Source organism: Bubalus bubalis, chromosome 10, assembly GCF_019923935.1.
Source record: "Bubalus bubalis isolate 160015118507 breed Murrah chromosome 10, NDDB_SH_1, whole genome shotgun sequence".
NCBI lineage: Eukaryota > Metazoa > Chordata > Mammalia > Artiodactyla > Bovidae > Bubalus > Bubalus bubalis.
Genome location: NC_059166.1, coordinates 60,574,893 through 60,589,409, shown reverse-complemented (window position 1 = coordinate 60,589,409; position 14,517 = coordinate 60,574,893). Strand labels below are relative to the sequence as shown.

Sequence of the window (14,517 nt, the reverse complement as noted above, 5' to 3'; positions counted from 1 at the left end):
CATTCCTGCTTTCTAGGAGTTTCCATTGTAGCATCAGCTGAGGGGTATTGCTTGAGTAAAGATTAAAGGTTGGAAGAACAGACATGTGATTGTGTTCTGGGAATACACTGCAGAGCTTGAGACCCTACGGAAGAAGCAACAGCGCCTTCTGCAAGCAGACTACACAGCTGGCACCAAGCAGGAGGGAGCAGTGATGGAGACCCTGATTCACAGGCCACTGTGGGACTCCCACTCCACTAACAACAGAGTATCTCAATCACTTTCAGCTTTCCTTGTCGATCATTTGGAGATTGACAAATTAATAAAGGAAATCACTTTCTACCTAAACTCTAGGCTATGAGAAAGAATTTAGTTCCTAAGGGGAAAGTGATGGGAATCATAGAAGAAAGCTCATGTTCAGCTTATTTTATTTCCACATTTACTGAATGCCAGGCATTGTGCTGACATTAGGGATTTAAAACAAAAATGATTGAGGAAATGTTGAAGCGCACCTAACCTAGATTGAGTGGATCAGAGAAAACTTTCTATCACCTGAACTGTCTTATGCAATGCGTGGTATATTTGAAGTGGGGAAAAGGGATACAACAATGGGTCTGGGGGGGACAGCATTTTAGGCAGCAGGCACAGTGGGAACACAAACATGTTAGCCTGAGTGCAAAGAACTGCAAGACTTTGATACCATTGTAATTTAAAGTGCTTGGCAGGGAACATTAGGAAATGAGGCTAGAAAAAACGGAAAAGCCAGTCATAGAGTGCCTTGTTGATCATGCTGAGAAGCTAGAAATCTGTTCAGAAGGAACGAGTGAGGCATCTGAATTATATGGCAAGAATTCATTTCAGAGAATCTACTCTGGTTGAAATCTAAATCAAAGATAGTTGGCTCCTGGGGCAAACGGAGCAAGACTGGCAGCATGGAGACCAGTTAGCAGGCTAGCCCAATAGTGTAGGTAAGAAGTGATGATGGTTGAAGGAAGGATTTCAGTAGCATGGGAGACTGGTTGAAGCATATTTATAGGCAGAAGGAAGAAACCAGTAGTGGGGGAAATTGGAAGACAGGTTAATTCGTTAGCATGCAATCAGAGGTATTAGAACTGAACTAGAAGAATCAAATTTGGGTTAATTAACTCGACAGAGGATGAGATGGTTTGATGTCATCATCAACTCAATGGACATAAGTTTGAGCTAACTCCGGGAGATAGTGAAGGACTGGGAAGCCTGGTGTGTGGCAGTCCCTGGGGTCACAAAGAGCTGGACGCGATTTAGTGACTGAACAACAACAACTTATAAAACTAGTAGGCTGGAGAGGAAAGAGAGTAGATGGGAAGTTGAGGTCATGATGTAATGGCACATTAGAGTTCATGGGGTTAGTAGAGACACCTTAGAGTTCAGGAAGGCAGATTTAAGTAAATTTAGATCAAAGAAAGTTGTGATCCCACAACTTTGAATCCTACAAGTTGTAATGCATGCAAAAATAAAAGACTTTACAACTGCAAACTATTATAGTGAGAAGAAAATAAATCATATTGTTGACAGACTTCTGTGAGTCTCTCCTTTGAACCCAGAATTTTAAGAGGACTGTGTATTCCCCTTTGGTGAATGAAGGTTGACAAGTAATTCACACAAGTTTGCCTGAGAGTCACTCAGAATGCACTGAAGCTTGGGAGAAATGGTAAGGTTAACCAGAAAGGGCTCCTTAAAAGTTATGTTCGTTGAAAAGAATAAAAAATAAAAACATGCAGGGCCACTGACCAAGAGGGAAGACACAATGTTAACAAATGGAAATGACAAAGGACAAATATAGAATTCTTCTTACATCTAAATTTTTGCTCAGGGAGCATAATCTTGAGATGGGAAAAAGTCCAACAACTGGAGTTATCTAGAAGGGAGATATGTCATGTGAAGAGTGGCTGAAAGAACTGACAGTATTATACTGAGTGGGTTATGAGGTATGAGAGCTACCTTTACATAGCTGAAATGCTGTTAGGACAAAGGTTAGCTATATGCTGAAGGCTGTAAGTGGAGTAGAGGAGGCACAAGGGGAGGAAGGAGGTAAACAGGGTCAAGTCTTAAACGTACAAGAAGCTGGATTTTAGTTCAATTTAATAGCTCTCCACCTATTAGGGTTCTCCAAACACAGCTTCTCCCCTCCCCCTCAACATTTTACCAGGAAAAATTTCAAGCATAACAGCGAAGTTGACAGGATTTTACAGTGAACACCCAAATACTAGATTCTACCATTCTACTACATAGATTCTACCATTAACATTTTACTATACTTGCATTATCAAATATATATCCATCTATTCATCCCTCCATCCATTCATTAATCCACCTAATTTTTTTTATACATTTCAGAGTAAATTCCATTTAGTTTTGGCTACCATTGGGAAGGAAGGGCAACTTTATCCTAAGAACTTTTTTTATAGAGGCTAATGGTTGTCTGTTCAGGATGCATAGAGAGGATTTCTGCATTGATTATGTGGAGTGGACTGGACTGTGACTTTCAAATATTTTTGACTACTACCAATATCAAGAAATGTATTTCACCTTCCTATCCAGTGTATACCACATACATATTAAAATAAAAATTTCAGGAAACAATATTTACCTTAACATGTGTTGTTGTCTAGTCGATGTTCTGTCTGACTCTGCGACTCCATGAACTGCAGCACTCCAGGCTCCCTTATCCTTCTCTATCTCCCTGAGTTTGCTCAAATTCATGAGTCCACCAAATGGACTCGTGCCTAGCAAGTTGGTGATACTATCTAACCATCTTATCCTCTGCCATCCCCTTCTCCTTTTGCCTTCAGTCTTTTCCAGCATCAGGGTCTTTTGCAGTGAGTTGGTTCTTCACTTCAGGTGGCCACAGCATTGGAGCTTCAGTATCAGTCTTTCCAATGAATATTCAGGGTTGATTTCCTTTAGGATTGACTGGTTTGATCTCCTTGATGTCCAAGGGACTCTCATGAGTCTTCCCCAGCACCACAATTTTAAAGCATCTATTCTTTGGTGCTCAACCTTCTTTATGGTCCAAGTCTCACATCCGTACATGGCTACTGAAAAAACCATAGCTTTGACTATGTGGACCTTTGTTGGCAAAGCGATGTCTTAGCTTTTAAATATGCTCTCTAGGTTTGTCAGTTTTCCTTCCAAGGACCAAGTGTCTTTTAATTTTATGGTTGCAGTCACCATCCGCAGTGATTTGGGAGCCCAAGAAAACAAAATCTGTCACTGCTGCCACTTTCCCCCCTTCTATTTGCCATAAAGTGATTGGACCAGATGCCATGATCTTAGTTTTTTTGAATGTTGAGTTTTAAGCCAGCTTTTTCACTCTCCTTTTCCACCTTCATCAAGAGGCCCTTTAGTTCCTCTTCACTTAATGCCATTAGAGAGGGATCATCTGCATATCTGAGGTTGTTGATACTCTCCAGGCAAACCTGATTCCAGTTAGTGATTCATCCAACCCAGCACTTCACATGATGTACTCTGCATAGAAGTTTAATAAGCTGGGTGACAATATACAAGCTTGTCACACTCCTTTCCCAATTTTGAACCAGTTAGTTGTTCCATATCTAGTTGTAACTGTCACTTCTTGACCTGCATACGTGTGTGAAGCCTGCCAATATTTTCTAATTTTTTCACTTAAAAAACGCTAGTCAGGACCCACAAAGTTGATTTGATGACCCACCAATAAGGTGTGATTCACCACTAATAAATCATTAGACTAGACAACAACCCCTAAGAAGATTCTTCCTTTTAAAAGTATCCTGTGGCTAATACTAGGATTTTCCTAATCTTTTCAATTATCAGGAACGATAAAGTAGTATTTACTCGGTATGCATAGTGTAATATTTTGATGGAATGTGTAATTAAAAGACTAACGTTAAATGTCTGGTAAGGCTTCTAGATAGATCCAATGCCAACAGCTTTTAAGAGTAAGTTTACTAATTGCTTGTTATTTTAACCAACAGGAAGACAAAGGTATATACAATTGGATGGATGGGAGGGCTTCGGTATTCAGGTATTTTATTGTCAAATGCCTGTTAATTCATGCTGTGGCTCTGACAAAGTGAAGATGAGAAACTAGATAGGAAAACACTTTGAAGACCAACGTTTTATTAATTTTACCGTGGGAAGCCAGGAGAGAGACGCCGCGATCAAGCTCCAGTGAGGCAGTGTCTCCGTATTTGTAAAAGTCTCTGCTCTCACAGAACTGTTATAACCTTCTTAAATACCAATGACTGCCAAAAGCACAGACAAGCCGGGAGATCACCTGTGAACTTGCCAGGGGTTTGACCGCTCGGTCCGCGCATGCTCAAGTCTGGCTCCAGCCTCTGTGCAGGGTTGGGCCGAACTCGGAGGGCGGAGTGCGGGCCACGTGGGGTCTCGTGACGTCATCTCCGGGCGCCGAGGGTGACTGGACTTGCGGTGGGCTTCCAGGGCTCCGCGGCGCTGCGGGCCGTCTTTGCTGGATACCGGAGGGCGGAAGTGGAGCTGGGCTCTACTCCGACCTCCGCGCAGGTGCCTTCTGCGGCTGCGCGGGCTGTCGGGACTCCCGGCTTGTGCATCTCGGCGGGATAGTGTGTTGGGCGCTCTCCTCCGCCCAGCGTCTTCACCTGTGCAGGAAGCCGGAGGAGAAGCCGGCGCTTCTAGTAGGGTATGTGTGTGTCTGTCACCCCAGTGTGAGGAAATGCCCGCAGGAAGAGGGTTGGGGAAGTGCCAAGTAGGTGTGGTAAAAAGGAGGGGCGTGTGCGTTGAGAGGAACGCTCCCCCGGGCGGTGGTGGCGGGTGAAGGTGGTTCCTCCGAGGAAGGTGGCGTTGCCCAGGCGCCGCCCCCGGAGCCCTAGCGCCGGCTGTGAGGGTGTAGCCTGTGTGATCTCTGGAGGGCATACGTCCGTTCCTTTCTAAGGTAGGAAGCCTGGGTCTCATCACAGGCTCTAGACTTTAGTTCAGGACCTGCATTTTTCGTGGAGTAGTTATTTAGATCATAGATATTTCATAGGCAGTTCGATTCTATCCGAAATCGGTGGAGTTTTCCCCAGTTTATCTTCTCAAAGCATTCATTAAGTCTCATTTTAATAATATTTAGTGACAAAAAATAAATTTCCCCTTGGCAAAGCACTTTCATATACTTTAATTATACTTTGGATTATTTTCAAGTCACATCTGAAGTTGAGGAGCTTAGGGAAACTGGATTGGTTCTAGATTTTTCTGAAGGGTGTGGAGGCACAACATGTTTTTAGCAAGAATCAGAACCCAGAGGCTGTCAAACGGCAATGGACTTCTAAAGTCTTCTAGAATTTACTTGATAAATTTCGGAGTTTTGGGGACTGTGTGTACACTTGGGTCTGAACCGAATTGATTTGTGATTTCCATAAAGGGAGTTGTTGATTGAATTTTGAATTTGAAAGTAAATATGTTGGGCTGAGGGTAGCAGTTGAGGGAAATTTTAGGATTTTATATTGGATTTGAGCATGTTCTTTGATCCACCATGGTATGCTGATTAAAATTGGGGAAAAACAAATAGAATGATACTATATTGATAAGAGATTTTAGAATAATGTACAAGCTTCAAGTGTAGATTCACTTTATTTAACAGATACGAAGTGCCAGTTATGTGCCAAGCACTGAACAAAAAATAAACGAAGCAATAAACAGTGAAGAAGACAATAAAAATCGCTGCCATGATGAAGTTCACTTTGAGGTTTGGGGTGAGGAAACATTAATTTAAAAGTTAATTAAAGTATATGTGAAGTGGAGTGGTGAAAAGTGCTGTGGAGAAAAAAATAATGAAGGGGAATGGGACATGCTGGTGTCATGTGTAGGAAGTTATAGTGGTGGCCTAAGAGAAGATGACATTTGAGCAGAAACCTAGTAATATCAAGGAAGGGTGCCATGTGTATGTAGTGGAAAAGACTGTGAGAACAGCCAGAATCCCTGAGGCAGGAGCATATCAGCTAGTTTGGCTCCACGGGGGGAGAAAGTTGGAGAGAGAAGTAGATAAGCAGGTCAGAGTAGGTAGTTAATGTTAGTTGCTCAGTCTTGTGTCCGATTCTTTGCGACCCCATGAACTGTAGCCCACCAGGCTCCTCTGTCCATGGGATTCTCCAGGCAAGAATACTGGCGTGGGTTGCCATTCCCTTCTCCAGGGGATCTTCCTGATCCAGAAATCGAACCCAGGTCTCCTGAACTGCAGGCAGATTCTTTACCTACTGAGCTACCAGGGAAGCCTCGGGTGGTATAAGGGCCTGGTAAGACTTTTTTTTTTTTTTTTAAACACTTTTAGTTTTTACTTTGAATGAGATGGTCTGGTTTTGAGTGGCTTCCCAGGTGACTCAGTGGTAAAAAATCCACCTGCAATGAGGATCTCTGGGTCAGGAAGATCCCCTGGACAAGGGAATGTCTACCCACTCCAGTATTGTTGCCTGGAGAATTCCAAGGACAGAGGAGCCTGGAGGGCTACAGTCCATGGGGTTGTGAACGAGTCAGATACGACTGAGGGACTAAGCAACGAAAGAGTTTTGAATAAAGGAGTGAACTCATCTGACTTGTGTTTTAAATTTTTTTTTCTGATTATGTTGTTATTTCTCTGCAGCAAGTTGTAGAAATATTGAGACCTCTGTTGGTAGACTATGGCATTTATCTGAGTTAAAGGTCACAGTGACTTGGATCAGTGTGGTAGTAGTGGAGGTGAGAAATAACTAGGTTCTAGACTGGTGTCTAAGCTAGAGCTGGTCAGCTGTGAAGAGGGGTCATGGTTGGCTCTCAGATTTAAGGCCTGAGCAACTAAAGAATGGAGTTACCACTTAGTGGTTTGGGGAAGACCACAGAGTACTAGGAAGAGGAAAGAGGGAGATCTGAAATCATTTTTCTGTTTTGCACTTGCTAAATTTCCAAATGAAATGTCCGTATACAGTAGTATATGTGGAACTAGAGTTAGAAGAGAAGTCTAGGTTGAAGATGTGAATGTGGGAATTGTTAATGTGTAAATGATATTTAAAACCCTAAGAGATCTCCAAAGGCAGGGTTCAAGGACTTCAGGACATTTCAACATTTGGAGGTTGGGGCAAGTTACAGACTATATCCCCCAGGATGGGGGTGCGCCTGTTCCTTAAAACCCCTGTTCAAAAATGGTGATCCTTAGTAACCAGATAGAAGGAAATAGTTAAAAAGCCAAGTCATTAGCTGAGAGAGAGTAAGGAAGGAGATATGAAAATTTGAGAAGAGAGAGTTGATCTGGGACAGCAGAAGAATAAATGGACTAGGGAAACATGAGAACACTGGGCAGTAATCAGAGCCCACTTTTGAATTTAAAGGGAGACCAACCAACATATTTTTAGATGTTTACAAATTTACTAGTAGTAGGTATTTGATATTTTAAGTAATTTGTGGATAGTTGGGGATTTTGTCAGCAAAAAAACAGCTTCAGGTAGTAGGTTAGCTGCTCTTGGTTTGTAGCCTAAAAGGGACTGTTAATTGTGCATTACATTCTTATCATACTCACTATACTGTTTGCTAAGTGTTTTTTGTTGGACACACCTACCTTTTTTCCAGGCTGAGAATTAGATGCAGAAAATACAGCAGCAGTCGGGTAGTAGTCATTGCCCTAAAGAAGCTTATTTCTGGTAGACTGTATCATGGCTTGAGATTTCATTTTCTTCGAAAATGTTGCCTTCAAGTTGGATGCGTGGTTTGATATCATTGTGTATGTATGAGAGGGAAAAATATTTTTCTAAAATAATAAAATTCACTGAATTTAAAGTGTGATTGTACCAATTTAGGAAAGAGTTTAGGTGAAGAGCTTTCTTCAGTAGCTAGTGTAACCTTGGGGTTTATGTATTTTCTTTATTTATATATTTTCTGGTGTTTAACAAAAATTCCAGAACCAACTATGTGCTAATTGTGCTACCCTCCCTGATACAAAGGTATATATGACTAAATTTCTGCTGTCAAGGAACTCACAGTTCAGTTTTGGGAGGGGCAAGAGTCAGATAAGATAAACATAACTGTAGTGCATTGTTATACCATATAACAATAAAGATAAAGAATAAGTAATTAGATTGTAGTTTGCTTAGTGGAAGGCGTCCCAAGAAACTGATGTTAGGTTCACTCTTAAAAGAGGATTAAGAATTGGCCAAGAGAAGGGGCAAAGGGTATGCAAGCAGAGCGGCCATGGAATTAAATACATATTCCATTTTTCCTGTTTTGGTTACTAGGTGCTAAACACAGAGCAACCTGTGACATTAGAATTATCTTCAGTTTACAGATATGAGGTTTGGAGATGTCAGGTTTGTTGTCCAAGGACTCACAGCTTATATGAGGAAGTCAGGGTTGAAACCCATGTCAGTCCAGTTTCAAAACCTCTTAACTACCTTACTCTGTAACCGGCTGTAAGCATTTAAATATTTTCAGTCCTTGTCTTTATCTCTCGGCCAGTTTTTTTTTTTTTTACCAACTTCTATTCTTCATTGGAAAAGCCTCCTATCTGTTTTCAATCCACTGCTACCAGTCTAGGTCAGGCACTCATTATCATATGCCTTGGTTGTGGACATTGCTTCCTGGCTATCCTTTCTCTGACTCAGATCTCCTTTTGTGAACTGCCATCAGATTTGTTGTTATTGTTCATTTGCTAAGTCATGTCCTACTCTTTGCAGCCCCATGAACTGCAGCATGCCAGGCTTCCCTGTCCTTCACTATTTCCCTGAGTTTGCTCAGACTCTCATCCATTGAGTCCGTGATGTCATCCAACCATCTCATCCTCTGTCGCTTCCTTTTCCTCTCGCCCTCAATCTTTCCCAGCATCAGGGTCTTTTCTTTCCATCAGGCGGTCAAAGTATTGGAGCTTCAGCTTCAGCATCAGTTTTTCCAATGAATATTCAGGGTTCATTTCCTTTAGGATTGACTGGTTTCATCTCCTTGCAGTCCAAGGGACTCTCATGAGTCTTCTCTAGCACTGCAGTTCGAAAGCATCAGTTCTTCGGCTCTCAACATTTTTTATGGTACAACTGTCACATCCGTACATGACTAATGGAAAAGCCATAGTTCTGACTATACCAGATAATTGTTTTTATTTCACCATTATAGAACCTCACAGCTTGTTGGATGAAATTGAAAACCTACAGTTATCTATTTGGTATACTTCATGATCTGGTTACATTATATATTTACAAATTTGACATTAAAGGAATAATAATTGCTTTTATGTCTCAGCACTTACTGTGTCCAGTACCATGTCACATACTTTATAGACTTTTTTCTCTAGAACAACCCTGGTAACTTTTACAGTTAAGGAAATTGAGACTTAGTGAAGTAAAGTGACTCGCTTAAAATCGTGTGTGGTAGTAGGCCACGCCACAGTGTCAGCTCTTTCATTGTGTACTACTGTTCCCAATATGTTTCCTAAAAAGTTGGCTCATATATTGCTCCTGCCACTTCCTGTCTTTGCTGATGCTATATTGCCCTGCTTGGATTATTTGTCTTCTTTTCTTCTGTCCATATTTTACCCATTCTTCAAGTTCAGTATCTTTTAAAATTCTTCCCTGAACATGGTAAGTTCTGTTAATATTTAACTGCTTCCCCTCCTCCCTATGAAAGCACTCACAAAGTAACATTTAATTATAACCATGGACATATTGGAGTTGAAAGGATGTTTGGCAATTAATATGGTATAGTGGAAAGAGTACCAGATTGAAAATCCTGCTGCAGTGGAAAAGTGAAGGTGCAGTGAGGTTCTGCCTGATTCATGCATAGAAGAAAGGCTGTTTTGAGCAGATTCCTGAAGGCTGTCCAAGTCGAAGACAAGGTGGGGAAGGCTACTTTAGGGTTAGGAACCACCAGCATGAGCACAGCTATGGAAAGTGCACGAAAGTGCATGGTATGTTTAGCAGATTTGTAAATAGTACCTTCTGGGTAATGCCTGTAGGGGCTTCCCTGGTGGCTCAGACAGTAAAGAATCTGCCTGCAATGCAGGAGACTCGGGTCCTGTCCCTGGGTCTGGAAGATCCTTTGGAGAAGGGAATGGCTCCCCAGTCCAGTATTCTTGCCTGGAGAATCCCCATGGACAGAGGAGCCTGGCGGGCTACAATCCATTGGGTTGCAGAGTCAAATATACCTGAGGTTTTTAAAAAATGATCACCACCATCGTCATTGTCATCATCATCGTGAAGCCCTCAGCATCTGCCACAGAGCTGGGTGTATCAAATGATCAAATTGTGACTCTATCGTGAGTGTTACTAGCAATGCTCAGTGCATAATTTTTGGTTGTATTTTCCTTTATTAATTCCAGTTTACACTAGATTATTCTAAGTTCTTGAAGTTTTTGACTTTTAAACATTTTTTGAGACAAGCTCTTGTTGGTTCTATAAATTATGATGACAGATACATCTTATACTACTAGTACTGTGCTACAGGCATTATTGTAAGTATTCTACATGTATGAATTTAATTTTCATCTCTCTTACATGGTCAGTGCTGTTATTCCCGTTTTATAGATGAGAAAACTGAGACAAAAGTTACAGGTGAAGAGTTCACTTTAGATAAGCAGTATACTTTTTTAGGGCTTTAGAGAATGTTGCAAGTATAGTTTCACTTTGGCTGTGGTTTGTTAGTTGTATATGTAATTTTGAAATGGTTACTTCTGTGATCTCTTTAAATAAATAATGGCTTCACATTTGGAATTTGTTGTACTGATTTTTGCATTCATTCTAAAGAATGCCATCATGTAGTTTTTTGAAGTGAATAATCGTTAACGGCATTCTTGATTTCCTATAATCTTTGTTTTGGAGCAGGTTCGTTTATTCTTACAAGGATCAGACCAGTGCTCTTCATTTTATTTTCAGTTTGGCTTTGGCTGAAAATAATTTAGCCTATATGTACTGCTTTCATCACTGGAAGAATGACAGATGACAAAGATGTGCTTCGAGATGTGTGGTTTGGACGAATTCCAACTTGCTTCACCCTGTATCAGGATGAGATAACTGAACGCGAGGCAGAGCCATACTATGTAAGTATGCTGGCGGTGGCAAGTGGGATGTCGGGACTTTGTCCATTTCTGTAGAGAAAGCTCTTAAGAACCAGGAGGCTGGTTTTCAACTCTTTGTATACAATTAATATGTGCTTATTATGGAAAAAAAATAAGGAGACACAGACCTGTGAAAAGAAGGAAGTAAGAATCGCCTCTAATCCTACTGCTCGGAGGATAAAAGCAGCGCTGACATGTTGATACGGGACCCTCTTGACTTTCTTTTTCTTACACATCTATAGTATATGATAATGAATCATAAGTTATGTGTGGTTTTTTAACAGGAAGCTATTTTGAAAATGATAGGTTCAGATTTGGTTCTTTTGTATTCAAAGCAACTATTTAAATTTTTTTTGATAGCTGAATGAACATATGAATGCGGATGTATCTTCATATGTTCATGATTTAATATAGATAAAAAGAAATATATTGTTTAATAACATAAATTGTTGCATGTAGGCTTGTGGATTGGAGTTAGTGTATTACCTGTTCTAAAAAGAGAGTATCAGTTATCTTTTGATTTTAGTCTGCTTTTCTTTTTTCTTTTCTAATTGCCGATATGATCCAAACGTAAGCATCTGTCAGTCAGAGATAATAGTATCTTGCCTTTTTACTAAATAGTCCCTAGTAGGCAAAGACATTCTCAGTTACTGTCATTTTAGTTTTTCCTTTGTGTCTCAGATACACAGTCTTCCCAGGGGGTGCTAGTGGTAAAGAACCCGCCTGCCAATGCAGGAGACATGAGACATGGGTTTGATTCCTGGGTCGGGAAGATCCCCTGGAGAAGTACATGGCAACCCACTCCAGTACTCTTGCCTGGAGAATCCCGTGGACAGAGGAGCCTGGTGGGCTACAGTCCATGGGGTTGCGAAGAGTCGGACACGACTGAAACGACTTAGTGTGCGTGCACACATGGTATTATTTACTCAGGAAGATCTGGAGAAGTGAAATACATCTGTGGTGCTGGACTGTCTCTTGTTTCACTTCAGTAGAGCTTGCCCTTGGCTTTCTCCCCTGTGTGCTGGTGAGGCAGCACTCGTCCCCTGCCTGCCCCAGCTGGGGATAGTCAGATGGCTGGAGGAAGCTCCTTTAGGGGCCCGTCCTCTGACTTGTTGGATACAGGAACTGTTTCGTTTTTCTCTGTGCGTCCTTGAATCTGGAGTATGTCACACAAATGGTAGATACTCAGTGCATGAAAGTCTCTCCACCCCCATGTTGGGGGTTTGTTTAAAATCTCTGGGTTTTCTTACTGAATGATAATTTCAGAGAAATTGGGTAGTCTTTTGTACTTTTTCAGATAATCATAACTAATTATATAAGTTTGAATCATTTTTACTTAGGAAACTCAGCAATTTTCCACCTTTAGAAAAACTTCCATGGTTAAAATGAAAAGTGATCATAGTTTATTTTTAGAGACATTTCATTTGTTAGATGTATTTTTACTCTTCTCCCTCAGTAGTTTGGGTTAGGAACTAGCTTTTGCTATTTTAAGGAAAACCTTTAACCTTGGGCAGCTTTCTAATAGTACTTACACGAAGGAGCGTACGTGTGTCCAGTTGGTCAAAGTAGTGAAAGCTAAGAGATACATGATTTAAGACTGTTTACTTTTAAATCAGAATATGATGTTTGACACATTTTCTGCACTTAAAAAAAGCAAGTAAAGAATATAATATTTTTCCTTCCTTATTTATAAATCTGTTTTAAATATGAAAAGACCATTGTGAGAACTAGAGGGTAAGTTGTTTTTTGTTTCTAATCGAATTAAAAATGATAAGTAATGAGATTAACTGTTGGAGGAAGACTGTTTTTAATACTAATTGATTTTTTTTTTCTTGAATTCTTCCTAATTCTTCACCCCAAAGAAACTTCATTGTGGTCATGTTTTCTCAGATTATTGGGTGACAGGTATATAATAAATATTAAACAAAGAACTGAACTTTAAAACTGTGCAGCATAATTCAGATTTTGCTCTTTAAATGCATGCATACTGAAGTGTGGAGAAGGAAATGGCAACTCACTCCAGTGTTCTTGCCTGGGAAATCCCATGGGCAAAAAGGAGCCTGGCAGGCTACCGTTCATGGGGTCACAAAGAGTCAGATAAAGACTGAAGTGTAAGAAAGAAAAAGTGATTGTGTGAACACTCACCTAGAGCCAGACATCCTGGAATGTGAAGTCAAGTGGACCTTAGGAAGCATCACTACGAACAAAGTTATTGGAGGTGATGGAATTCCAGTTGAGCTATTTCAAATCCTAAAAGATGATTTTGTCAAAGTGCCGCACTCAATATGCCAGCACATTTGGAAACCCCAGCAGTGGCCACAGGACTGGAAAAGGTCAGTTTTCATTCTAATCCCTAAGAAAGGCAGTGCCAAAGAATGCTCAAACTACTACACAGTTGCACTCATCTCACATACTAGTAAAGTAATGCTCAAAGTTCTGCAAGCCAGGCTTCAACAATACATGAACCATGAACTTCCAGTTGTTCAAGCTGGTTTTAGAAAAGGCAGAGGAAGCAGAGATCAAATTGCCAACATCCGTTGGATCATTGAAAAAGCAAGAGAGTTCCAGGAAAACATCTATTTCTGCTTTATTGACTATGCCAAAGCCTTTGACTGGGTGGATCACAATAAACTGGAAAATTCTGAAAGAGATGGGAATACCAGACCATCTGACCTGCCTCTTGAGAAATCTGTATGCAGGTTAGGAAGCAACAATTAGAACTGAACATGGAACAACAGACTTGGTTCCAAATAGGAAAAGGAGTACGTCAAGGCTGTATATTGTCACCCTGCTTATTTAACTTCTATGCAGAGTACATCATGAGAAATGCTGGGCTGGATGAAACACGAGCTGGAATCAAGATTGCCGGGAAAAATATCAATAACCTCAGATATGCAGATGACACCACCCTTATGGCAGAAAGTAAAGAAGAACTAAAGAGCCTCTTGATGAAAGTGAAAGAGGAGAGTAAAAAAGTGGGCTTAAAGCTCAACATTCAGAAAACTAAGATAATGGCATCCAGTCCCATCACTTCATGGCAAATAGATGGAGAAACAGTGGAAATGGTACCAGACTTTATTTTTGGGGGCTCCCAAACCACTGCAGATGGTGACTGCAGCCATGAAATAAAAAGACACTTACACGTTGAAAGAAAAGTTATGACCAACCTAGACAGCATATTAAAAAGCAGAGACATTACTTTGTCAACAAAGGTCCGTCTAGTCAAGGCTATGGTTTTTCCAGTAGTCCTGTATGGATGTGAGAGTTGGACTATAAAGAAAGCTGAGTGCTGAAGAATTCATGCTTTTCAACTGTGGTATTGAAGCTGAAACTCCAGTACTTTGGCCACCTGATGCGAAGAGCTGACTCATTTGAAAAGACCCTGATGCTGGGAAAGATTGAAGGCGAGAGGAGAAGGGGATGACAGGATGAGATGTTTGGATGGCATCACCAACTCAATGGACATGAGTTTGAGTAAACTCTGGGAGTAGGTGATG

The 14,517-nt window shown here is 40.8% G+C and overlaps 1 protein-coding gene across 8 annotated transcripts in view; it reads left to right on the top strand.

Annotated features, from left to right (window-relative positions):
* Nucleotides 1–4,517: 4,517 nt before the first annotated feature.
* ATG5 (autophagy related 5) overlaps nt 4,518–14,517 on the top strand; it is a 142,144-nt gene continuing 132,144 nt past the window's right edge. For 6 of the 8 annotated variants that reach the window (XM_025294664.2, XM_025294660.3, XM_045161962.1 and 3 more), the window contains exons 1-2: nt 4,518–4,657; nt 10,839–11,002. In XM_025294664.2, coding sequence (XP_025150449.1) covers nt 10,895–11,002 — 108 coding nt within the window. In that variant the 5' untranslated portion in view covers nt 4,518–4,657; nt 10,839–10,894. Of the gene's footprint in view, nt 4,658–4,783; nt 4,910–5,599; nt 5,712–10,838; nt 11,003–14,517 lie in introns of those variants that run through there. The other 2 variants (XM_045161963.1, XM_045161964.1) reach the window with 2 other exon arrangements.